Source organism: Equus caballus, chromosome 5, assembly GCF_041296265.1.
Source record: "Equus caballus isolate H_3958 breed thoroughbred chromosome 5, TB-T2T, whole genome shotgun sequence".
Classification (NCBI taxonomy): Eukaryota; Metazoa; Chordata; class Mammalia; order Perissodactyla; family Equidae; genus Equus; species Equus caballus.
Genome location: NC_091688.1, coordinates 3,591,160 through 3,615,762, shown reverse-complemented (window position 1 = coordinate 3,615,762; position 24,603 = coordinate 3,591,160). Strand labels below are relative to the sequence as shown.

Genomic DNA, 24,603 nt, shown 5'->3' with positions numbered 1-24,603 from the left:
GTAGACGGATTTCAATAAAAATGAATCACTTCAATGCTTGGCTTTTAAAGGAAATCACGGCTCACTCCAGTCTGTCCCAGTCCTCCTGTGGGAAGTTGGGTCCTGTAGCCAAGTCGTAAAAGACACGTCACTCAAGGGCCACAGTCATTTTTATCTAAGCCAAATGGAATTTTTCTTTTCTCTTCATCTTTTGGATGGGCAAATGAAGTAGAATTTGGCAGAGCTGTGAAAATACTGGAAGTTAACAAACATAGCCAGATACACACGTGTCCATCTTGCCAGTCATCACGGTCCTGGCGTCCTGGCTATCTAGCATGGTCAGCCCGAGTGTGACCAAACCAAACCATCCTGGAGGGATGGGGAGTGTTTCCTCTCTGAGCCTATGTCTCTAGTTTTCTCCAGCCATGGGTTGTTGTACAGGCATAAGCAAAGGGTTCTGATCGCAGCCCTGATGCTGGGTCCAGGAAAGGGTGTCTCAGGGGCGATCAGCGGGGAGAGCAGATGAACGCGGAAGGGACTTGAACCACCTAAGTAGGTTCCAATTTAGACCACGGAGACATAGAGGACTTTTTCACAGGACTTACGCTTTTATAGATAAGAATAACGTGACTACAAAAGATATGTCAAAAGATATGTATTCTCCGAACCCACCGCTTCATAGCTCAGCAAGCAAGACTGCCCCTATCCCCAGCCAAGAGTCTTTCTGCTCTTGTCCCATACTTGTTCTGACACTACAATCAATATGGTAAACCCTTTGCCCGGGAGAGGGCCCTGAAGCTCCCCACCGCTTTGTGCTGGTCATTATGTGTGCTCAGTAGGACCCAGGTAACCTTCCCTCCTCTCCGTGGCCCAGTGTAGGAGGGTTTCCCCTTCTCTCTCTCTGAGTTCCTCCTGAGTCCGAGGGCTCTGTGTCCTGTTACAAGATGCTTTCTTCCCCAGGTCCCTCCACTCACTCCTCTCACAGGGAGACACCAGTGAGAGTGGGCCTGTCCTGACGGTGGGGGGGGGGGGGGGCCCGCCTCGAGTATGGGTTTCTCTGTGCATCCTTCCAGAGTGGGTGTTTGTTGGCCTGGTGATCCTGGGAATCTTCCTCTTCTTCGTCCTGGTGGGGATCTGCTGGTGCCAGTGCTGCCCTCACAGCTGCTGTTGCTACATCCGCTGCCCATGTTGCCCAGATTCCTGCTGCTGCCCTCAGGCCTGTGAGTAAAGTGACCACTGGGGAGACATACAGTGATAAAAAGATGTGTCACCTTTCCATCGGACAGCTGTGTGCCCTGAGTCCCTCTCCACCTCCTTTCCTTCCACCCAAAAAAGTTGGTCGTTCTCGATTCTCTCCTCTGCTGGGAGCCCCTGGCTTGCAGAGATGACCATTCTTCTTTGCCTTCTCACCCACACGCACCGCTCCATGCTTTTTATCCACACGTCTCACCCCTGCATTTGGAATTTTCGTTGACACCATTGACGAATGGAAGGGCAGGTTCAGGATGGTGAGGTTGTGGGGTGAGGCTTTTACCCTCTCCTTGGGCATTCAAACTAGAGGAAACCTTCTCTGGTCATGGCTCTCACAGGCAGAGAACTCCTCTTTTTACAAGCAGAGTGTGCAAACTGTAGCCTTTGGGTACCGTCCAGCCACAGATGACTTTTATTTACTCCCATGACAAAATGGTCCACCATGTAAAAGTTCTCATTTGGGGATTTACACTTTTACCTTACTGGCCAAACCCACGTTGGCATTAAGTCTGGCACCCCTGCCATCGACCAAACACATCTTGAAGGAGAGAGACACAATGTGTATCTTGAGTATCCTTCAGAGTAAAGCAGTTTCCAGGAGGAGTCGGGTTGTTTGCCTGCTTTTGAGATCACAGAGCAGGACCGTGTGCAAGCCCATGGCTGGCTTTGCCTGTCTGGAAGAGGTTCAGGGCCGTCCTGGCAGCAGCCCTGGGCAGCCCTGCTGCGAGGCCTCCTCCAGAGGGGCTGAGGCAGCCTACAGACAGTGCGGTGAAGAGCGGGCTGTTGCTGTCACTGAGGAGGCTGCTGTGACAGCTCCCAGCACCGCTTAATTACTCAGTTGCCAGGTACTAAACACTGTAATTCCTTATGTCGCTGCCTTTTGGCAGAGCTGGAGGAGTCCAGGGGAGTGGGGGAGGGTGGTTCTGATGAATCAGTTCAGGCTTAGGAGAAACACACATACACGCACACACAGGCACACATCCAGGAGCTCCCTTAAGCACATCCTCAAGGATTTTGGTGTGAGGGTTGTGGAGGGTGGGACAATATAATCTCTCTTGCTCTTCATCTCCCTCCACAGTGTATGAAGCAGGGAAAGCAGCAAAGGCCGGGTACCCTCCCTCTGTCTCCGGTGTCCCCGGCCCTTACTCCATCCCCTCTGTCCCCTTGGGAGGAACCCCCTCATCTGGCATGCTGATGGACAAGCCGCATCCACCTCCCCTGGCACCAAGTGACTCCACTGGAGGAAGCCACAGTGGTAAATGTAGTTCCAGACCGTCCTGCCCCGTGCTCCTCTCCGGCTTCCAATCTGGTTCCTTGCGGAGAAGCACCATCAGCTCAGTGATGCTTCTTTGGAAAATGATTATCTCCATTCCAGATATGGGATCCTTCCAGCTCTATCAGATATCTTCTGGTGCATGCCTGGCTTTCCAAGGGCTGCTGGACATAGCTGCCCCTTGCTTTCTTTCCAGGCTCCTCAATAACTAAAATGATAAGAAAAAGAGGCAAAGTACCCCTTGAATGTTGATCCTTCAGTTAATAAATATTATCTCACCCCTCCCTAATGCTCAGGACTATAACAGGCACTGTGAGGAACACCAAGAAGTGTAGGACCTGGTTTGTCCAACAAACAGTATGGCCCAGACAGGGAGAGAGAATAGACCTTTATTAGGACAGTTGGATGCTACAGAGTATGGTGCGGGGAGTTCAAAGGACAAAGAGCTGGAGTGGTTACAGAGTCTCCAGGGAAGAGGTGAGATTGAGGTGGAGGAATGAGAAGGATTGCAGAGAGGGGGGTGCTAACACTCCCACAGGAAGGCAAGCATGGGAAGCCCAGAGCTGGTAGGACAAAGTATGTTTGATGGCGTCCAATTTGTCTGTCTGGCTGCAAGAAAGTGGAAGGATATTGTGGAGCCAGATTAGGGAGGGCCTTGAAACCCCTCCAGAAGTGCCATAGCAGGTGAGGGCTGCTGCAGGCAGATTCCTGAGTGGACAGGTGACACGCTGACAAGGCGAGTGGTAAGTGGGACAGAGTGGAGTCAGAGACCTCGAGCTGAGATGTGATTGAAGTGGTTCAGGTGGGACATGTGAACATGTGGATTATGATGGAGACAATGGGAGTTGAAATGAGGGTGTAAATCTGAGAGATGCTTTGAAAGAGGAAGCGGCATGAAGGAAAAGGAGGCTTCGAGATGACTCCAGGTTGTCTAGTGGAGCATATCACAGGCAGAAATGAAATAATTGGCAAGGAGACCTTATTTGGATGGAGATTAGCCCCACCTAGAGCCTGATGAATTTGTGGTTATTGACAGGGATGGAGGGGTAGAGGGCATTAAAATGTAGCTTTCCTGGAGGCATCTGAACAGGATTACAGAGCAGTACAGGTTAGAATTGTGTATGTAGTAGATTTAGGAGGTGATTTTTAAATCCCTAGATGTGGAGAGGCACTAGGGTTGGTCAAACAGACATTTCTGCCCTGGAGGCATCTGGACTGCCTTCAGTGGGCAGCAGGAAGGGTATCTATCCCACTTAATGAGCCATCAACACCAGAGTGTGGACAGATTGGAGATCCTCAGTGAGTAACTGGTCTTTGTGTTTTTTCTCTCCCTGGAACTATTAGTAGAATTCTGACGTCTGAGACCAGGAATGAGTCACAGGCTGAGAAGTAAAAGTTAATGCTCAAGGACACACAGGGAATTAGAGAGAGAAAGACAATAGAGTCCATTTCCCCGAAGGATGGAGTGGGCAGAGGGACATTAATGGAACTTGTCTCAACTTGATTTGCAGCCTCCCCTTTCTTTCTCCTTCCTTCCCACCAGAGCCCTTTTCCTCTTACTTTTTATTTAATGGATTCTCATAATAAAATGATTCTTATTCAGAGAATGGCACATACTTTCTCTCTCCTGTTTTCAGCTTTTCCACTTCCTGCTTGTTGCAGTTCAATCATTTTGGCCCCAATCCTGCCATAGTAACCAACTGCAATTAGAAGTGGCTTGAAAAATAGGAAAATTTATTATCTCACACAGCAAGAAATCCCAAGGTAAGGGGTTCTGGAGTTGGTTGAACAGCTGAGGTGGCATCAGTGAACTGAAGGGCCTGGTTCTTTCCATCTTTCGTTTTGTCCTCCTGAGCACATCCTCTGTCCTCCTCAGCTGGCTCCCCTCACGATCCCGTGATGACTGCCGTAGTTCTGGGTGTTAAATGCATTCAGAGACAGAAGAAGATGTGCTCTTCCTTGTGCTGCTTTTTGCAAGAGTGAGGAAAACTTTTCTGGAAGCCTCCCCCTTCCAGCAGACTTCTCTTTGCAATTTTATTGGCAAAAATTGTGTCCCATGCCCATAGCTAAAACAGATTGGCTTGCCCTAGTCAAGATTCATCTCTTAGGCCAAAACACCTGTGCACCTTGGAAATTAACAACATCAGGGTTCTGTTAGCAAGGACAAAGGGGAAGATGCACAACCAATGTCGGCCGCAGCTAGTCTGGCCCATGTTATCATTAACTGGCTCGCTGAGTCAGGACAGAATTCTTCATGATCCCCACCAGGCACATTTCTGTGCTTATGGTCCCGTGGCCAGAATTACTAATTGCATTTGGCTCTTTCTCCTTTAAGAAAGGCAGCTTAAGCCAACATTCCATGTAGATTATTCTTTAAAGAATGTTAGAAATGTTAAGAAATGCTGATTGATAAAGATGTAAATTTAGCCTATTTTATATTTATATGCTACTTTGATTTTAGGGTAATCATCTAGCAACAGCAGTTTCTCAGATTGCCTTTGTATACAATAGTCTTTTGAACACTCTGTGTAGTTGAAAAGGCATCTTGGATGAGCCGCGTGCAGTATAGCCAGTTGGTTGCTGCCTGGGGGAGAGAGGAGAGGCACCCTGACCCCTCCTCTCCTTCTTCATGGCGGCCGTGAGAGACCTCTGTTAGAGTGGAAGACTGTCTCTCCTGTGCTGCCCCACTTCAGGTTCTCTCCTTATTGAATATCTGCACCCTGCCCCATTCCCACTTCACATCGCCAGCCTTTCCTTCCTCAGTCACTCCTTCCTATCAGCATTTAAGACATGCTCAAATCTCTTCCATTAATATACAATTTGCAAAAACCCTGTAGTCCTCTGATGTTATCTCCCTATCCCTTTTCTCCTCTTCACAGCCAAACTCCTTGAAAGAGTTTTGAATATTTAATGTTTCCATTTCCCCTGCTCTCACTGACTCTTCAGCTAACTTCCGTCCTGCCATTGCGTTCACCACTGCAAAACCCAGCTCTTGCCAAGATCGCCTTATTGCTAAGTCTCATGGATACTTCACAGTCCTTACCTCTCTTGACCTCTCAAAAGCATCTGCCACCTGACCCACTCATATTTTTTGCCTTCCTCAAAATTGTACTTTGTAATTTTTCCTACCAGTTTTGCTGTGTGCTGGCTGTTCTTCCTCTGCACAGCCCCCAGATGTTGGTGTTCCTCTTTTGTCTGAGGTCCTCTCCCTGGGAAATCTTATCTGCTCCCACGGCTTCAGTCATCGTCTGTATGCTGATGACTCTCAGTCTTTGTCTCCAGCCTCTCTTCTGCTTCTCAGTCTCATATATCCAGCTGCCTTCTGGACATCTCCACCTGAAATGTCTTGCATGCATTTCAAACTCTACCTCTAGGAAATTGAATTAATCTTCTGTTTCTTGACTTTAAACCAACTCCTGTATTTCTTATTTCAGTGGGTGGCACCACTGTCCACCTACAAGCCCAAACCAGAAGTAGGGCCTTCATCCTCATCTCTTCCTTTCCCTCGCTTCCCTCATCCAATTGGTCACCAAGTCCTTCAGACTGTACCTCAAAATAACCTTGAATCGGTTTACTTTCCTCCGTTCGTACTGTAACTATCCTAGTCCTCGCCGCCATCATTTCCCATCTTGATTAACGCAATTATCTCCTACCTGGGCTTCCATATCAACTCTTCCCTTGCTTTAATCCAGTTTATTTTCACATCTACCTGGCCTCCACTCATCCTTCTTGCAAAAGAATTGAGTAGGCAAGTAGAGTTTTGAAATGTCATTTTCAAAACTAATAAGGATGTGTGTCTATATATATGCCTACTGTATGTATACAGAGACTATGCAAATTTTAAGCATCACTTCTCCCACAACTGAGCTGCTGTCACCCTGGGGGTGGAATCTGGCAGCTGTTCCATCATCCATAAACAGCCTCTCTTAGCTCATTAGGCTAGGACAGGAAGAACAAGGCCTTATCCATGGATATCTGCCTTAGAGATTTCTTTTACAAGTTTTATAAGTTAGATTTGGCTGTAAAGGGAAAATCAGCTGAAAAATAGTTGAGCCTTACTTGAGTCAAAAGCATCAGCTCAAATCCTTTAACAATAAGATTTTTTGAAATTACCGTTTGGCATCAAAATGAACATCCCAATATTCCCTCTCCAGTGAAGCCAAAGTGGGCAAGGCTGACGAATTAGAGGTGCTGAAGTGTGAAGAGCCACCCCAACCAAAGGACTGGGACCACAGTGAGCTTGAAAAGAGGAACAAATCATCCAGCGACCCTGGACTGAAACATCACCGGGGAAAAAAGTCATTTTCCAAAAGATGCTGGCCTTTGACCAATCGTCTAGGACACTTCTTATTAAAGTATCACCAGACATCAGAGAGTTCTCTGATCTTCAGACAAATTACAGATAGAAATCAACCTGACATCATTCTGTTTGTTTTCAAGTCAAGAAAAATTTAATGAATGCCTACAAATTTTCCCTCAAGGAATTTACAGTCTAGCAGAGTGGCTGCTGGGAGCTTGTGCATAGAAGTAAAATAAGTAAAAAACACAAAGATGGATATAAAACTCTTCTCCGATGCAGCCTCAGAGAAGGGCAGTCTCATCTGCTTGGAGAGATCAAGAAAGGTTTTCTTGAGTTTTATGTGCTCGTGACACAGGACCAGATTCCACCAGGTGGAGAGAATTAGTTACAGTGTGCTACACAATCAAACTTAGAGTTTTTGATTTAAAAAAACCCAACAGGGGCTGGCCTGGTGGCACAGCGGTTAAGTGCACACATTCCACTTCGGTGGCCTGGGATTCGCCGGTTCGGATCCCGGCAAGCCATGCTGTGGTAGGTGTCCCACATATAATGTGGAGGAAGATGGGCACGGATGTTGGCTCAGGACCAGTCTTCCTCACCAAAAAGGGGAGGATTGGCAGCAGATGTTAGCTCAGGGCTAATCTTCCTGGAAAAAAAAAAACCCCAAAAAACCACACACCTTTTTTTATGTGTGTGAGGAAGACTGGCCCTGAGCTAACATCTATTGCCAGTCTTCCTCTTTTTGCTTGAGGAAGATTATCGCTGAGCTAACATCTGTGCCAGTCTTCCTCTACTTTATGTGGGATGCTGCCACAGCGTGTCTAGACGAGCAGTGCTAGGTCTGTGCCCAAGATCCGAACCTGCAAACCCTCGGCCTTTGAAGCAGAGAATGCAAACTGAACCACTATGCCATGAGGCTGACCCCCCTCAACACGTTTTAAAGGGAGAATTGCCTAGCTTTTTAGCTACTGAAACAAAATGGACGATGCCTCTATACTCTAAATATCAATGTTTTGCCTCTGTCCTTTTTCACAAATTGGATTTAGATTTCTGAAGTCATGAGCTGGCGTGACCAAGACGTCAAGGCCGAAAGTCTCTAGTACAGCGGGTCTTTCTAATGCTAGTACTGAAAGGAGGAACTCCATCTCCATCTGAGGCTGTAAACAGTTACTGTAACTTTTCGGGGACCTGATAACCTGTGCATTCAAAATCAAATCTGTCGTATAATGAGGAATGTGATTTGTTACAAAGACAGAGAAAACAATCTAAGCTCCAGTCCAGGTTGCAATTAAGGGAGAGGTTTCCAGCTGTTCCTCAGGGTGGCGGCCACCTCTCACCGCCAGGGGACAGCTGGTACCTTGTTCATATAGCAACAGCCCCTCCCCCTTATCTCAGTATTACTGAATGTTCACCACCACAGTGCTTCACACGGTAAGAACACCTAGATGAAGACATAGCTGCAGGTGCTGTCGGCCCTTTCCCTAAAGCCTTTTTTATAGGATAAGGAAAGCTACTTTTCCTTACTTAAGAAATAATTGTCAATAACAATAACTTACCTAAATGTTGCTGCTCCCTCAAACCGTCATTCAGGCCTTCCCCTTCCTGGTCAAAATTCTCCAACCAACCAACCACATGGCCTCTTCTGCCTTACTTTGTATACCTTGTGATATAGTTTCGATTCCCGATTTCTATTCATTCATTCATTCATTCATACAAACACGTATTTGGAGTGTCCACAATGTGCCAGGCTCTCTGCTAGGTGCTGGCGATGCAGAGGTAAACAGAGCGAACTGATTCTTGCCCTCAGCAAGCTTACAGTCTAGGGAGGGAAACTCGACTGAAAATACTCTTAGTAAAGAAATCATTAACCCCACCCCCATCCCCAGGCTGGCACCAATTCAGCTCAAACATTTATTAAGTGCCTACTGCATGTAAAGCACCGTCTTTGGCTTTACAGTAATCCAGAATGGTAAGAGTTCTTTTTCCTCAAGAATCTTTGGGAAGATTAGACATTTCTACAAATAACTTGAAACAAACTAGAATATATTAAGGGTCATAGTGAAAGTTCAAAGTAAATGATCTGTAAGTTAGGAGTGAGAGAGAGAGAAGAGAGAAAACGTTTTTGGCTACAAGAATCAAAGAAAGCCCTTTGGGTGAAGTGACATTTGAGCTGCCCCTAATAATTACAAAGAACTCAAAGTGCTCCACTGATTGGGTCTTTGTTATCTTCTCTTTTTGGTCTTTTCTTTTTTATTGTTTATGTATTTGTCTTCTCTTTCTGAGGTTATTTAAAGGTTGGGAAGTATTAGTTGCATTGTATAGACATGAAAACTGAGCCCTAGAGGGGTCACCATTTATTTGAGTCTCTCAGTGACCCAGCGGCCTGCCTGCAAGTGCCCGTCTCCCTTCCCAGCCCCGGGCTTCATCCATCAGACATAACTGCCTCAGAACAGACAGAGCAGTTCCGTGGGAGAATTGCGTTTTAATTGAACTGTCTGTACTACTCTGAAGGCCTCTGCAGAGATGGAAGAGTGTCGCTTGATAAATAAAATCATTGCTGCTAATAATTCCTTCTGCATAAGGATTAGGGATCTGACCTCCAGGAGAAGGTGCTACTGAAAAGTGTGTACTGAGATTGACTAATTTTTTAAGGAACTCCACAATGTGAGGTGACCGTGGACTGCCCAGCATGTTCTCATATAGAAAACCAGTGCACCTGTGAACGGGGGTGGGCGTCCTCTCAGTCTCCGGTGCCAGGGCTGTGATTAGAGTGCTGTGGAATGTTCTATCTTAGTCTTCCATGTACATGCTGGTGGGGGGGGCTTTGTCCACAGCCAGGGTAACATGACCAGAGAGCAGAAGCTCAGGCAGTCGTATGGGTTCTTTATGGGATCCACCCAGCTTTGGGAAGAGAGAATGTTGGCGTTGGGTCACCTGCTTCCATCCCATTGTACAGTCCTGATGGGCCAGAAGATAGGACCATGCTCAGATGGCACCACCATGGCACACCGAGGAGCATTTCCTCCTCTGGGCTCTTCTTTCCTGTCTTCCTCCTCTCTCTCTCTGCACTACCTCTGCTTCTAGACTCCCGAGAGGGAAGATGCCCAGTACAGTTAGGCTTGAATCAGACGACAAAGATCCAGTCCCGGCACTGCCACTCATTCCTGAGCAAGTTAGGAAACCTCTCTGAGCCACAGTTTTCTCAACCGTAACATGTGGCTAATTCCTTAGGTGGTTGTGAGGAACAGACGTCCACAGAAAGCATTTAGCGCAGTACCTAGCACATTTTCAGTGCCCAGTAAGTGTTGCCTATTACCATTATTGTTCTGTCTCCATCCCATTCATTCCCTTTTCTCTTCCTTTTTTTTCTCTTTCTCATAACTCTGAAGATTAGACCTGCCTGTGTCTGATCTTGCTTGGGGCTGGTATCGGACTAGAATGATACTTGAGTGATATGGGGCTTAAACAGCCTTTACCCCTGACAGTGTGAGTGATGGGAACATAGGAGATGGTATTATCTCTCATGCTTTTGCTTTTTATTAAGCCCTGGAAATAACACCTGCTTGTAGCCACAGAGCAGCAGGCTGAACTCATCATGTCTAAAATATGATATTCCCTTTCCTAAAAGGAAAATGCTAAAGAAATAAAATGGAACCATAATTAGTAATCCATGTATTTTGCATCTTATTTTGTACTAATGCATTTATAGCCTATAATCTAATATTAGCTCTTATGCACCACCCAGTTATGGAATTTCTGCACCGTCTCCCAGGCAACTAGAGGCTTTCAGGCCACCTTTGTCAAGGTCCCTGGTATGTGAGTATCTGTTTTAAAGTTATATGTGCTCCCACCAAGGGAAAGTGTGATCCTTAGACTGTAGAGTGGTCTTTTTTTAGTATGAGTATACTCCCGAAGCTTTGAGAAGATGAGGTTTAAGTGGAGCTAGAGAAGGTCAGGAGATAGGAAGCAGAGGTTAACAAATGACTAAAAATATACTGTAGTAGCATTTTGTTGTTGACCTGCCGGTCCTCTATCCTAATTGCACCATCTGATAAAGGGGATCTTGGATATGGTTCCATATGTATAAACATAGATTGCTATTTCTGGATGATTTCAAAAAGAGTTGTTGTAAGTGGGAACCATGTTTTCTACTTGGTAAAATAAACGGAGGCCGCCTCCTCCTGATTTTTTTAGCTCACCATCTCGTCCTTTTCTCAACAGTTCGCAAAGGTTACCGGATCCAAGCTGACAAAGAGAGAGACTCCATGAAGGTCCTGTACTATGTCGAGAAGGAGCTGGCTCAGTTTGATCCAGCCCGAAGGATGAGAGGCAGATGTGAGCATCTGTTAGTTTTATGTAATGTGTGCACCGTGCAGGAGTCCATAGCTAATGGGGATTCGGGAGTCACCAAACTTAGGCAGCCCAGAGCTTTCAGGGTCAGAGCTAGCAGGGATACTGGTGACACCATCCTAAAGAAAGTAGCTTCTAGTACTTAGAGGGGAGAACAAAGGGTTTCTGGTGTGAAGAATAGGGCAATCATGTGCCATCCTGGTTTATATTGTGTCTCCCCGTGGGGCAGGCAGTATTGCTGGCGCTGTGCAATCCTGAGGTTGGAAGTGTTTTATTAAAAGTCTTTCCTTGCTACTCCCTTTAAAATGTATTCAAAATAATGACTTAAGATGTGGAAGCTTGAGTATCAGTTTTTTCCAAAGTGAAAGGACCTAGCGTTGAGCAACAGTCCAGTTGCTGACTTGCTGCATGGAGACTGCGTGAAGGTGAAAGCACAAGTCTGCCAAATGAATCTCGTAAAAGAGACCTACATTCCTCTGAGATGCCCAGCAGCAGAGATTGAGGGGCAAGCAAAGAAGCGGCCCCTCTTGTAAAAAGAACTTTTTAATTATTGAATCTGTAGGTGGCAAGGCCCCAACCCTTAACTCACCCAAAGCCCTTGGAGACTTTGCAGCTGACACAGCTGATTCTTTGGGGTGGAGTCCAAATTACCGCCTACGTGAGAGGCAGCGCAGGGCAGGTCTGACATGGACAGGCTAATTATCGGAGGGTGCTGGCAGGCATGGTAGTGAGGTCACCTGTTTCTCTCTTTGAACCCTCCTCGCCTTGGAACCAACGAGAGACTTGATGGAATTGTTGGGGAAACAGTCCCAGACTAGAGGAGCTTTATTCAGATTAAGGACAACATATTCCTCCCAGTTTGCAATTCTAAATTCATCCTGTCTGAGTTGCATCCATTGCTGCATCCTCCCACCGCAGTGACTATAAAAAGACCATCTCCAGATTGGAATGTCAGGAATGCAGATGTCACTGCACTTGACAAGCTGGTTGTAACAGTGTTGTCATGGATTCCCATGAGGGGACAGAGACAGAGAGTCAGAGACCAAGGAGAAGGAGCCTGTGGAGGGAATCTGTGGATCTCACAGCTCTGAGAAAAAGTTAAAAACTGAGGTTAAAACTAAGGATGAATCGTGCTTTAGGCGATGTCTCCTGTCTACCTGGGTTAAAATGGCCTCCAGGGGCTGGCTAGTCCTAAGGTAATGGGATCTTAGAGTCCAGGGGGACCTTAGAGGTGGCCTAGGTCAGCCTTTGCAGTGTACGGTTGAGGAAACAGAAGCCCAGAGGGTTGAAGTGACACAATCAGGACCAGAACCTGGCTCTTCTGATTCCCATCCTGTGCTCTTTACACAAGAAACCTGTGAGCAAACTGGATGGTTCCATGGCTGCAGGAGAGACCGCAGTCTTCTGGCTTACAGGACTTTAGGATGTTGGAGCTGGAAGAGACTAAGTTGTTGAATCCACCTCTCTCATTTTACAGAGGAGGAAAGGGAGGCCGGGAGGGAAAGTAATGAGTGCCAGTACTCAGTGCCAGTGCCAGAACTGGATCCTGGCTCTCCTGGAACCTGCAGGTTGACATTACAAAAATGGCATAGAGATGAAGTAGGAATATAGTTCACTTTACTTTGAGAGGTTCTATTCTTGAAGAGCAAAGCAAACCCTGGGGTGGATCATGAAAGTGGAACAGTCTTGAAGCTCTCATCATCAAGTGGATCGCATGGTTTCAGACTGTGGCAAGGGAGGAGCAGATTCTCTGAGAACTGGGAGTTTCAGGGTCAGGCTCTTGAATTTCCCAGCCAATATGATCCTCATTTGCCTTGCCCCTTGTAAGTAGGGGGTTGCTCTTGGGATGTTTTTAGTCGTGAATCCCAGTGCAGGATCGGCAAATTATAGCTCCCAGGGCATATATGGTCCACCTCCTGTTTGTGTAAGTAAATCTTATTGGAACACAGCCATGCCAATTCACTTATGTATTATCTATGACTCCTTGCACACTACAATGGCAAAATTGAATAATTGTGACAATTTGGCTTGCAAAGCCTAAAATATTTACTATCTGGCCCTTTACAGAAAATGTTTTCCTTTCTTGTTCTGGAGTTACCTTATTAGGTGTCTGTGAAGTGGTGGATTCATGTTCAATGGGGCGGAAATTTTATAGCAGCATAGAACCTGGACCATCCATCATATGAACGGTGAAACAGAGATAGCCCCCACTATCTGGAGAAATGAAAAATGTCCATTAGTCCCTGAAGTTTAAGGAAAGTTCTGAGCCAACAATGTTATTTTTCAATAGTCATACCTGGTGCATTTTAAAGTTCTGTATAATTCCCAGGAGATTGGAATCCACTGGGATCATGAGAGAAGGAAGGGTCTAGATTTTATTAATCAATAGTATCTAAGTTATTTTCCTTTAAAATAGGTACTAACTAGTCCATTTTCCTTAGGATGAAGAACAGGTTTAAAAATTAGATTATACTTCAAAACCAAATAATCGCATGATCAAACTGAATGATATTGCTGGTCAGCCCTGTGTCCTGGCGAAACAGGACGAGGAGGCTGTGTTTATGCTGTGAGGGAAGGCCCTCCTCCCCTTTGTGGGTGGGAATCAGCAAAAATCCTCTGCTCCTCCAAGCACAGTTGTGGATGGGGAGGAGAAGCAGCAGAGGGGAACCTGAGCCCCGCATTTGTGCTTCCACCTCCTCTCTTGGCTTACTTTTCACTCAACAGCCAGGCCTCACAACTTGTGAATGTTGATTTTGATAATATTTTGAAGTTCTAACCAAAGGATTTTAAAAAACAAATGGATTCAGTTACATTACAAATAGATTCACTAGATTTGCTTTTTAAGTAAAATGAAATTCAATCCATTTTGAAGTTCTATAAATAAATAGTGGGATTTTTTTTTTTTTCTTTCCAGATTGTGATTCTGGCCCTTGTTGACAAGGGCTTTTGCAGAGAGCTACTTAGGCCCCCTTAGGAAATAAGAAAGCTGTGACCAGCCCCCCCCTACAGTTTTGGGCTGGGGCAGGAGTACAGGTGGAGGCCCACAGGCTGTAAGTGCAGTCCACCCCCTTTCTTCCCACACCTCCAAACAGCTGTCCTGGCTGCCCATGGCCACATACACCTGGAATACTCCGGGCAGGGGAAGAGGTCTATACAGGCCCTGGAAATGCACTTGGTCCCATTTGTGGAGGATAGTCCAGGCTCCTGGATGAGCACCCAGAAAGGGAACGGATGGATGCTAGGTGCGAAGTCCGTTTGGCCTTGTGGACTCCTCCTCTGTGGAGAGGGGCACAGCTAAAGGGGGCTGATATGGGGTGCCTCTAAAACATGGGGTGGAACTGGCTCTGAAGGCCCCATCTTGGGACTCCACCAACAGTCAAGAAGATACAGTGACCTGTGGCTTCTCTCTTTTTGCCCCTTTTGGCTCAACATGCATGAGATCATCATAGCTCATTAGACAATTATACTAGAAGAGAAAAAACACTTAAACAAGGATGATGATGTACTAGGAGGAGACCAGCTGCCGAGAGCTCAGGTTCTGGGAAGCCTGCCTTAGGTAGAACAATAACAGAGCACGTAGGAAGCCTCCCTCTCTGTAGGCAAGTGGGCTCCAGGTAGAGCCAGTTCCTGCTGAGCTAAGAATGCAAATACCACGACTTCAGGTCTGCAACCCACCTAGACAGGACTGAGGTCCTCGGGTGGGAGTTTCCCAGAGCCTTTGGTCTCAGCCCTTAACAGAGTTCCCGTTGTAGCTAACATGTAGACAGCTCTGTCATGCCTGGTTTTGTCCCTGCAGATAACAACACCATCTCAGAACTCAGCTCCCTGCATGAGGAGGACAGCCATTTCCGCCAGTCTTACCATCAGATGCGAAGCAAGCAGTTCCCTGTGTCCGGGGACTTGGAGAGCAATCCTGACTACTGGTCAGGTGTCATGGGAGGCAGCAGTGGGGCAAGCCGGGGGCCCTCAGCCATGGAGTATAACAAAGAGGACCGGGAGAGCTTCAGGCACAGGTGAAGAAGGCTGTGGAAGGGCCGCTCTGGTGCTGGGCGTGAGGGGGCAGGAGCTGGAAGGCAGGGCGATTTGAGCCTATTATTCCCCTATAGCATCTCTGTCTCCCATTCTAGGATATCGTGCCACATCCCTCTTGCAATCGGCTGTTGACCACCCCTCTCCTACATTTATTAATAAGCAAGGGAACATTGGTGATACCATGTGGAGAAGTGATCATTCAAGGCCCTTTGAAATGGGTACTCTAGACCCTTTAAATGAACCTTGTTAACTCTCCCTGCCCTTCTCGTGTATTTTATCCTATAACCTCTGAAAACTCCCACCCATCATTTTTGATCATTTGTTATGTGAAAAGTAAAATGCCAGAGATGTTTTTACACTGTTGCATTTGATTCTCATAACTCTAAAAGGGAGGTACTATTAACGTCCCCATTTTAAGTTGAGGAAACGGAAACTTACAGACGCTAAGGAACTTCCCCAGGGTCACACCGCCAAGGAATGTAGGAGGCCAAGATGTGCGTCCGGGTTTGTGTGGCTTCTTCCTACTGAAAAGCACCTTCACCACTCACCTGCCCTTTACCTGGAAGAATAGCAGACACTGCCTTTCTCTCAAACTTAGCCAACTGCAGGGGTCCCTCTGTCCCCACCCCAAGAGGTAACTCGGCCCTCGGCTCTGAGGGAGGAAAAGGCCTCACTGTATATCACCAAATATTACAGGGCCTCTTTGGGCCACAACCGTGTATATTTATTGCAAGCCACATCACCCATGCTGGCTTTGATGGGGTGAGGAGTGAGACGTGGCTGTCAACCAGAAGTCATAATAACGATCAGAAGGCGGCCCCAGGTGTTTCAGCACCATATAGACCACAAAGTACTTTTATCCAAACAAATCCATTGTGAGCCTTAACACAACCTCGTGAGATTGCCTGCACTTCGCTGTTTGAGATTCTGAGGCACGAGAGGTGCTCAAGATCATTCCCGCAGCAAGGAGCGCGGGTGCGGCTCGGAGCGAGGCCCCAGGACACCATGGCGCTTGGCAGCCCCCTCGAGCTCGAGCTCGCCGCCTTGCACACGGCGGGTGGTCGCACCTTCGCGTGCGCCCGCACACTGACCCGTGTCTCTTCCGCCCGCAGCCAGCAGCGATCCAAATCCGAGATGCTGTCGCGGAAGAACTTCGCCACCGGCGTGCCGGCCGTCTCCATGGACGAGCTGGCGGCCTTCGCCGACTCCTACGGCCAGCGGGCCCGCCGGGCCGACGGCAACAGCCACGAGGCCCGGGGCGGGAGCCGCTTCGAGCGCTCGGAGGCGCGGGCGCTGGGAGGCTTCTACCAGGACGGCTCGCTGGAGGAGGCCTACGGGCCGCGGAGCCGCAGCCGCGAGCCGCCCGGCGACCCGGAGCGCGCCTGGGCCTACAGCCCCGCGCGCCGGCGGCCGCCCGACGACGCGCCCCTGCCGCGCCTGGTGAGCCGCACGCCGGGCACGGCGCCCAAGCACGAGCACCCGCCGCGCGGGGGCGCGCGGGAGCGCCAGGCCCGGCCCGAGGGCGCCAGCCGCGGCGGCAGCCTCGAGACGCCGTCCCGGCTGAGCGCGCGGCTCGGCCCGCGCAGCGCCTCCTACTACGCCTGGTCGCCCACGGCCACCTACGAGGCCAGCTCGCCGCCCGGCGACGAGGAGGACGCGCCCGACGACGCGCTGCCGCCCTACAGCGAGCGCGAGCTGAGCCGCGGCCCGTCCTACCGCGGCCGCGAGCTGCCCTACGCCAGCAACTCGGAGAAGAGGAGGAAGAAGGAGGCCGCCAAGAAAAGCGTGAGGGCGCCCGGCGGGAGGGCCCCGCGGTGGGGAACCGGACGTTGCGCTGCTTCTTTCCCCACCTCGGTCTGTCCGGGACCAGGGGAAGGAAGCAAGCGTGGGGCTCTGAGAGTTGGACGAGGCAGAGGTAGCAGGTGTGTAGATGTGGAGTGTTAGATCCTTGAGGACCAGCGTTAAGAAGGGTTTGGCATGCGGGCCTCTAGGCGTCACCGCCACCACAGGCCCTTAGGTGAGCTTCCGAGGGCTGTGTGCAGAATGTTCTGTGCACGCTTCTAGCTGCGTTTCTCCCCATTCTCCACCCCCTTTGGGGTGAGGGTCTGTAAGCTGCATCAAATTCCTAAACGTCCACGTCCCGAAGAAGGGTAGGAGCCACTGCTGTCGATGAAGGACAGCTCGCTGCTCCTTTCCTCCTCTGACGTTTTATTGAGTAGGAGCTGTGTACTGTGTCCTGTGTATGTGAAGGAAATCTTTTGGTCCCTGCCCAGTTAGCTGTCTCTTTTGTAAATGGTCTTATATAGACGTTAACTGCTTTCTCTCTAAATGTCAAGAGCAGCCCAGCCCAGTCCTCAGCCCCCAAATGTAAGCCCTGGACCTCAGAGAAATATTGGGAGACAGTCACAAATGTCCACTGTGGTGGCCCCTGTGCTCTGGAGGCCACTCTCCAAGCCCACGTGCTTCTGCTCCCACCTCAATTACCCTGTCTCTCCCACCATTTTTTTTTTTCATGATCTAAGCTGGACGTTTTCTTTAGCATGTAGTGTGGGGAGAGAACATGAACAGAAAAAGGTCTAGACGTGATTATGAACTCTTCCAAAACAATTAAATGTCTTTTGTTGTTCTGTAAATAGGAAAATGAGGCTGCTGAAGTGTGTGCGCAGGGGAGGAGCTTTCGCATGATGTGAGGTCTATAGTGCACCATCCACACCGGCTGTTGTGGAGCTGTAACTGTTGTAGTTATTCCCAAAGGGGTGGGAAGTTCTTCTGCGGCCATGGAACTACGTCCTATCAGATGTAGGTGGGCTTCAGCAGCAACTGAGGCTTAGGAAAAGTAATCACAAGCCTAATGAAGTGTCATAAGAGTCAGGATATGCCAGGCTCTGAACAGGTTGTGGGCTCTGCCCAGGGAACCATCTGTTGTGTTGAGTTTCTTTACCCTCCTGTGTTTTAATCTTGGGCTCTTTCTGCTCTTCCCCAGAGTGATTTCCCAACCAGGATGTCCCTTGTGGTCTGATATTTGTTTTCAAGACATCTCTCTGGATGACTAGAAGTCAGAAGTGGACTGCGGGGTCAAGACACAAATCCACGAGCCAGCAGGCCCCGGACCTTCTCTGGCCACCATCTTGGAAGATTTGCCAATCTTTGCTTTGGCAAGGGATGAGGGGCAGCCTTTAAGACAGGCTGATTCCAAACCTCAGTGCCCATCTAACTAGTTTGAGAAACTTATCAAGAAAACAGCTACGTGTGAGAAGGTTCCCACACATGGGGTTTCTCACCTGCAGAGTTCATCCTGTCCAATCTCCTTCCTTAGCTGAACCAGGATTCCTTTTCCAGTTCTGAAAGGGAGTTAGCTGTGGACTGCTAATCTCCAGAAGATGCCTCTGCCTACAGTATGCTTTTCTGTACCTCCTGTGCTGTGCTTAGGGACAGAAGAATTTATTGCTACTATTAGAAGGCGGCCTTCTACTGACAAAAGAAGGTAGCTTCAGGCAAAATATACCTTTTATCCCCATCACCTCCAAGGCACTAGCCAATGACTGTTGTTACAGTAAAATCAGAAGGCCTTTGGTGAACTCAGTGACAGTGACCTGCTGGAAAATCACAGAAATGACTTCAATTTTCTGTTCTGATTGACAGTTCCTGAGTGGCTGGAGCAAAACAAAAGAGAGTATACCTTTTTGAAAAGCCAAGTGGTATTTCTCTTTCCATTCTGAGAACAAGCTCTGCTTTTCCTCTTTCTGCTGTCCACGGGGACGTCTGAGTCTCGGACATCAAGGGCTCGCCTCGTCCTTCCTCTCCTGGACTTTCCACAGCTTGGTGCCACACACAGAGCCCCCTCCCTCTGCAGTCTGATTAGGTTGTCATCAGGTGCCTTTTGATAAATGCTTAAAATATACACAAAAGAAAAGAGGGAGAAAAAGAGGAGAGAGCAGTAATGCAGAAGAATGAAATAGAAAAGAATGGACAAGAATTTAAGAGGAAAAGAATATATGGTCTCATTATATTTTGAATGTGGGCCATTTCCCCCACAAACTCTACCTAATTCTTCTCTGGTTTTGAACTTCATTTACCATGAGTTGTTTCTGCCATCCCAGCCCTGCCATTTCAGGATACTGGAGATGTGGAACATGCATCTTGGCCTCACCAGGCTGCCACTCTAGATGCTTTTGAGAGGTGAGAGGTATTGCTTCCTTAGGAAGGAGCACTTCCTATTCTCACCTTTGCCTAAATGATAGATTTTGCCCAGATCCCAAAACTAGATCTCTCTGGATTTTATAATTGGACTGCAAAAAATGGCCGCAAACTCTTCCCTTCTCATCAAGAGGTGCAGTCTCTTTCTTCACCCCTTGAACCCAGGATTGGCCATTTGATTTGGCCAGTGGCCCAATAACAAATGTGACACAAGCAGAGACTTGAAAAATTCTTGTGCATGGGGCTTGTCCTCTCTTGCTGCTCTTGGGAATCTTGCAATCACCATCAGGTGAACGAGCCTGGGCTATCCTGCTGCATGATGAGAGAAAAGGGCCTAGTTACCCCTGTCGTGCTGTCTGACAGCTTGTCAACTCTCAGCTGATGCAAACACATGAGTGAGCCCACCCAAGACCAACAGAAGAACTGCCTAGCTGAGCCTAGCCAAAATTGCTGATTCCAACTCAAGGTGTGAAAAGTTGGTGCACTCTTTAAATGTTCATTTCTCTTCAAGGAAAACTGACTTTTTCTTCGTGTCTGAGTGTTCAGCTCTGAATCTCTGACTCCACCTCACCTTAGGTGTCTCACAGTCTCCCCTCTGTCAAAGCTTTTCACCCCACACTTGGGTCAAATCACTGGGAGACAGTGATTGGCCTCACTATCCTCCCATTCCTAGCAGTGGATCATTCTCTATCTGTGGATCCATGGACAACCTCTGAAGAAGATTTCTTCTTCAGCATCTCCTTGGTCTTATCCAGAGCCACCTTACTGGAGCTAGGCCCTATTCTCAGAATACCATTCCACTGGTATCCATTTACTTTATGGCATTCCAAAACAGTCCTACATGTGCAATGAAATAAAGAAGAGGCTGGGTGAGAGTCAGAGGGATGAGTTGATATCATTGCTTGCAGGAGAATTGGCCGACCCAAGGACTTCACAGAGGCTTTGGCCTATCAAGAGGAACCAGAAGGACAGTTCAGCCCAGTGCTGGCACTTCCAAGGGCTGGAAGACACAAGCCATAACCCTGGTGCTGAGTTTTAGACTTGCCGGTGTCCCTGGTCTCTGAAAGCGTCGGTCTAGTCTACCTGTTTGGGTCCCAATTCAGATGGAAAAGATGATTAAAACATCGTTTCTTAGTCACCAGCTTTGGATTTCAACTTGCTCAGGCAATTTTGGAGAATATTGGGTAGCTGCAGTAGCTATTATCTCTATACTGAGCACTGTGTCAGGCTTCTCACCACCAAAGAGCCCCATAGCACCAGCTGCAGAGACCAAAACTATTTCTTTTATTAGCCGGAGGCATGTATGATTTTGGTGAAGATTGAGGGGAGCAATGAGAAAGAGTTATTAAAACTGGAAACCTGCAGTTCCAAAGACAACAAAACTACAGACAGACAATAAAAAATGCAAAGATGATAACAGCCTACTGAAATGACCTGGGGAGATGGGACCAGGTTGTCCTCCACGGGGTGGCATAAATCACTCAGACTTCCCAAGAGAGAAAGCAGTTGTTTCTGGGGATGTGGACAGGAGATAAGGCTGTCTAGACAAGTACATGCAAAGCTGTCCGTCCTCAGCACCCCGGCTCTTCTCTTCATGACCTTTTGTTTCTTCTCCCCTGAATAGTGTGTCCTACATAGGAAGTGCTTGCACATGTTAGCTTCCTTCCTAGGTTTTATTGGGGTACATAATAAGTCTTGTGTAGGACATGGTCTCTATCATTGGGACCCTACAATTGAATAGGGGAAAGGAGACATGCCCAAGAAAGAATTAGGAGATTTTATGCATATAATATGAAATATCGCTATGGATAAGTTACAACAAACCCAGAGAATTAAAGTTTTTTATTTAAATGGGTATATTTTGATATTTAAGTGTTGTGTGTGTTTGTCCATCCATACTATTTAAAGATGTGCTTAGTAATCTGAAAAGCAACTATTAAAAAATCTGAACTGAAAGAAGGGAGTTAGGATGAGGAAGGTGGGGGCCCAGGGACCAGTGGGATGATGCATGAGCTGCTGTGTTTGTCTGTGAGTCACAGCTGAGTCAGGGACTGTTGGGTGAGGGGGCGTGGATGCAGGTGGCAGGAGATGTCCCCTGGTAGGTGAACTGCTTCTCTAAGCCATGCAGAGACTCATTAGGAAGCTGGGGACACTTGCCATGGACCTGGTGGTACGTGTCAGCTGTTCCACCCCAGCATGCTCACAGGGGAGCTCTGCATCAGCTTCTAAAGGGGCTCACTTCTGCAGCCATGAGTGCTGCTGCCCACCCTCACTAACACAGGAAAGTCTTGTGTAGATAATGGGCCCCTCATCTCCCTTCTCATGAGCCTCACTCTGCACCTGGCATGGGACTGTGCGAACTAAGAGTGGGAAGGGCCTGCCACTCTGGCCCAAGGCACTCCATGCTAAAAACAATGAGCCACATCTGTAAATATTTCTAAATAGTCTGAAAGACTTCGTATAGGTAATCTGATTAGACCTTAGGCAGCCTTGGAGAGAGGCTGGAGTCACAGATGTTGTTGTAATCCACTCCCCATAATAGATGGAGAAATGAACCATTGCTGCCATTAGTGAAGTCACAGACCTAATTAGGTCATTAGACTCCAAGCCTGTAGGTCTTTTCTGCTGGATCAATATTTCCCCAAATTGCCTAACCATATGAATTACTTGATTGCTGTGAAAAATGTATTGTTGGGCCCTGCCTCAGAGATCGATTGGGTGGGTCTGGAGCTAGGATTTGTACTTTTAATGTGTATTTCAGGATATTCCTGTGATCACATACAATTGGGAAATGCTGCACTAGGTCCTACCCCTGGTGTACCCCAAACAGTTGGTCCTGAGGCTTCCTTGGACTTTGAAATTTTTTCTTCAAATGTCCTGGTGAGGTTCCCCTTACTCCCTTCGGGCTGGCAGGGGTGAAGCACCTATCGGTCTGTCTGAGACATGGTGACTGGCTCACCAGGGCCCAGGGGCAGAGAACCATGTAAAGCAGAGAGACAGGAAAGCTAGGAGCACTTCCCAGGAGCCTGTTCTGGATGTTTCCAGTCCTGGAGTAGAGATCTGTTGTGACAATCTCACATCTGACAACAAGAATTACAGGTAATTTTCTCATTCCCTTGATGCCATTCTGAGCAAAACTTAGATCATGAATAGAAAGCAAAGAGACCACTGGGGAAATGACAAAAATAATTTTTTGAAACATTCAAATTATCAGTCTGGCTGGTCCACATCCACTTCCACCTCAAGACCCAAAGTAGAGTGGGCAAGAATAATGAAATCTACATCACATATCCTTCCAACATCAGCTTTAAATGCTGCCAGAATCTTAGAGGAGTTTGAAATTGATTTATAGATGTAGAGATCCAAATTCGCCAAAATAGGGGCCCAGGTACTTAAAATCCCAGAAGAAAAAAGCGCCTGGTTTTTCTCTGCCAGGATCCTACATCCTAGTCACCTGGGAAGCTGATCAGTGAAGCTCGAAGTAAGGAGCTTTAACACTGAAGCAGAACAAGGCTAATGTGGAGCTGCTTTAAGCGGCAGCCCAAGCTTTAGCACTGCCTGAAGGTGATAAGGAGGCGAATACTGATAATACTTGTATCAGATTATGGTGTATTACTATTTACAGAGCACTTTCACGTGCATTGTTTCATTTGATCCTTACAACAACCCCCATGATAGAGGCAAAGTAGATATGGTGGACCCATCAAACAGAATGTAAAACCGAAGTTGAAAAGGCTAAGTGATTTGCCTATGGTCAAGTGACTTTTAAAATTATAGAGCCAGGCCTTCTGACTGTCTGTCTAGGGTTCTTTCCAGTTCCTACAATACCTGTGAGACTGGAATCTGGCTGATTCTCTTCACAGCCAAACATCCGGTGAGAAGAGTCCTGGCCTCGATGCTCACTCACATGTCAGGGGACAGTGAAGCTGTGAAGACAGACACTTGCTGTTCCATCCTCCCAAGCACCGTTCCTCAAATGCAGCTCTCAGAGGGAGTCAGCTGTGCTCCAGGAGAGTTCCACTTTCGTTAGCCACGCGGTGAGGGGAAAAGGCTTTGATAAAAATGTGCTTCCGATTTTAGAATCCTTCCTGAAGAGGAGTTTCTGAGTCAAACTGCAAATTGATCTCCGCTCAGAATTCCGGGGTTGGGGGTGACCTGCTTAGGAGTGAACTGTCTCGCATCTTCACAGCATTTTGGGATTTTAGGTAGAACTGGAGGGGCCAGCTGAGACAATGCAGCGGGTTAGTTCAAAGTTTTGTGAGGGTTTCTTGGTGGGGCTGGACGCAGGTCAGTGGTCTGACGCTTTTCTTCTGGGAAAGCTAAAAGAAACACAACTTCGCTCTTATCTTGGCTTAAAGGAAAAGCCACTTTATTAACAAAGGTATTAGATACTACCCATGAGAATTTTCCTTGTGGGAATAAAGAATAAGGGAATAGAAGGAACAATGGGTCAAAGAGGGGTCAGAAATCTGCTTCCTGAGAGTCACCTGCCCACTTGTTTTTGTGCCTTGTCTGTGGCATCAAAACTGAAATGTTTGTATCACTGTTGCCCATGATTTTTTTCAGTGTCAAACATACAAAGTGAATTTGGTTGTAGTGTTTTAAACTAAATAAAATGTTTCCACCAACATTTGCTATCAAGAACTCATAATTAACACAACCATGTTTAATCATGATCTGACCCTAAATGACCTCAGCAGAAAAAAAATACGATGCATGACGGCCTCCGAATGTTTTAAGTACTGTAGTAGAGGAGTAAATACTGTGGGACTATGGGGGAGGCAAGCACTGACAGATCTGAAGCTAGGTTTTCCCAGATTTTAGTGAGCTATGACCTGGATGAATTCTGTTGCCGTTCTCACTGCTCTCCACAGGCTGTCTAACATTCAGGAGATGAGGAGCAGCGAAGATGGTTGGATGATGTCGTGGTACCCAGCTCATTTTCAAGAAGGGCACAAGCATTTGCTGCTAGAAATGCCACCTGGGGAAGGGAGGAAGGAAACCATTCATGGGAGGACATTTTAAGTTCTGAAGAGATTTGAAAAACTCCACATCGTCATAATTAAGAGAAGGCAACTCAAATCCTTTGTTTGCAAAAGAAGTGATAAATCCCTCAGGGAGCGATTAATACCCTCCTATTGGCCAGGCCCTCTCAAGGGAATTCCAGATTTTAGGATCCTGGTTGAATGGAAAAACCTGCCCTTGCTTGAAGCATCTGGAC

At 47.5% G+C, this 24,603-nt stretch overlaps 1 protein-coding gene across 4 annotated transcripts in view; it reads left to right on the top strand.

Moving 5' to 3' along the window:
* ILDR2 (immunoglobulin like domain containing receptor 2) overlaps nucleotides 1-24,012 on the top strand; it is a 62,256-nt gene extending 38,244 nt beyond the window's left edge. For 3 of the 4 annotated variants that reach the window (XM_023640472.2, XM_023640474.2, XM_070266634.1), the window contains 6 exons: nucleotides 1,053-1,199; nucleotides 2,309-2,485; nucleotides 11,025-11,138; nucleotides 14,950-15,166; nucleotides 16,298-16,970; nucleotides 18,169-24,012. In XM_023640472.2, coding sequence (XP_023496240.1) covers nucleotides 1,053-1,199; nucleotides 2,309-2,485; nucleotides 11,025-11,138; nucleotides 14,950-15,166; nucleotides 16,298-16,970; nucleotides 18,169-18,204 — 1,364 coding nt within the window. In that variant the 3' untranslated portion in view covers nucleotides 18,205-24,012. The remainder of the gene's footprint in view (nucleotides 1-1,052; nucleotides 1,200-2,308; nucleotides 2,486-11,024; nucleotides 11,139-14,949; nucleotides 15,167-16,297; nucleotides 16,971-18,168) is intronic. The other variant, XM_023640475.2, reaches the window with a different exon arrangement.
* The last annotated feature ends 591 nt before the right edge of the window (nucleotides 24,013-24,603 follow it).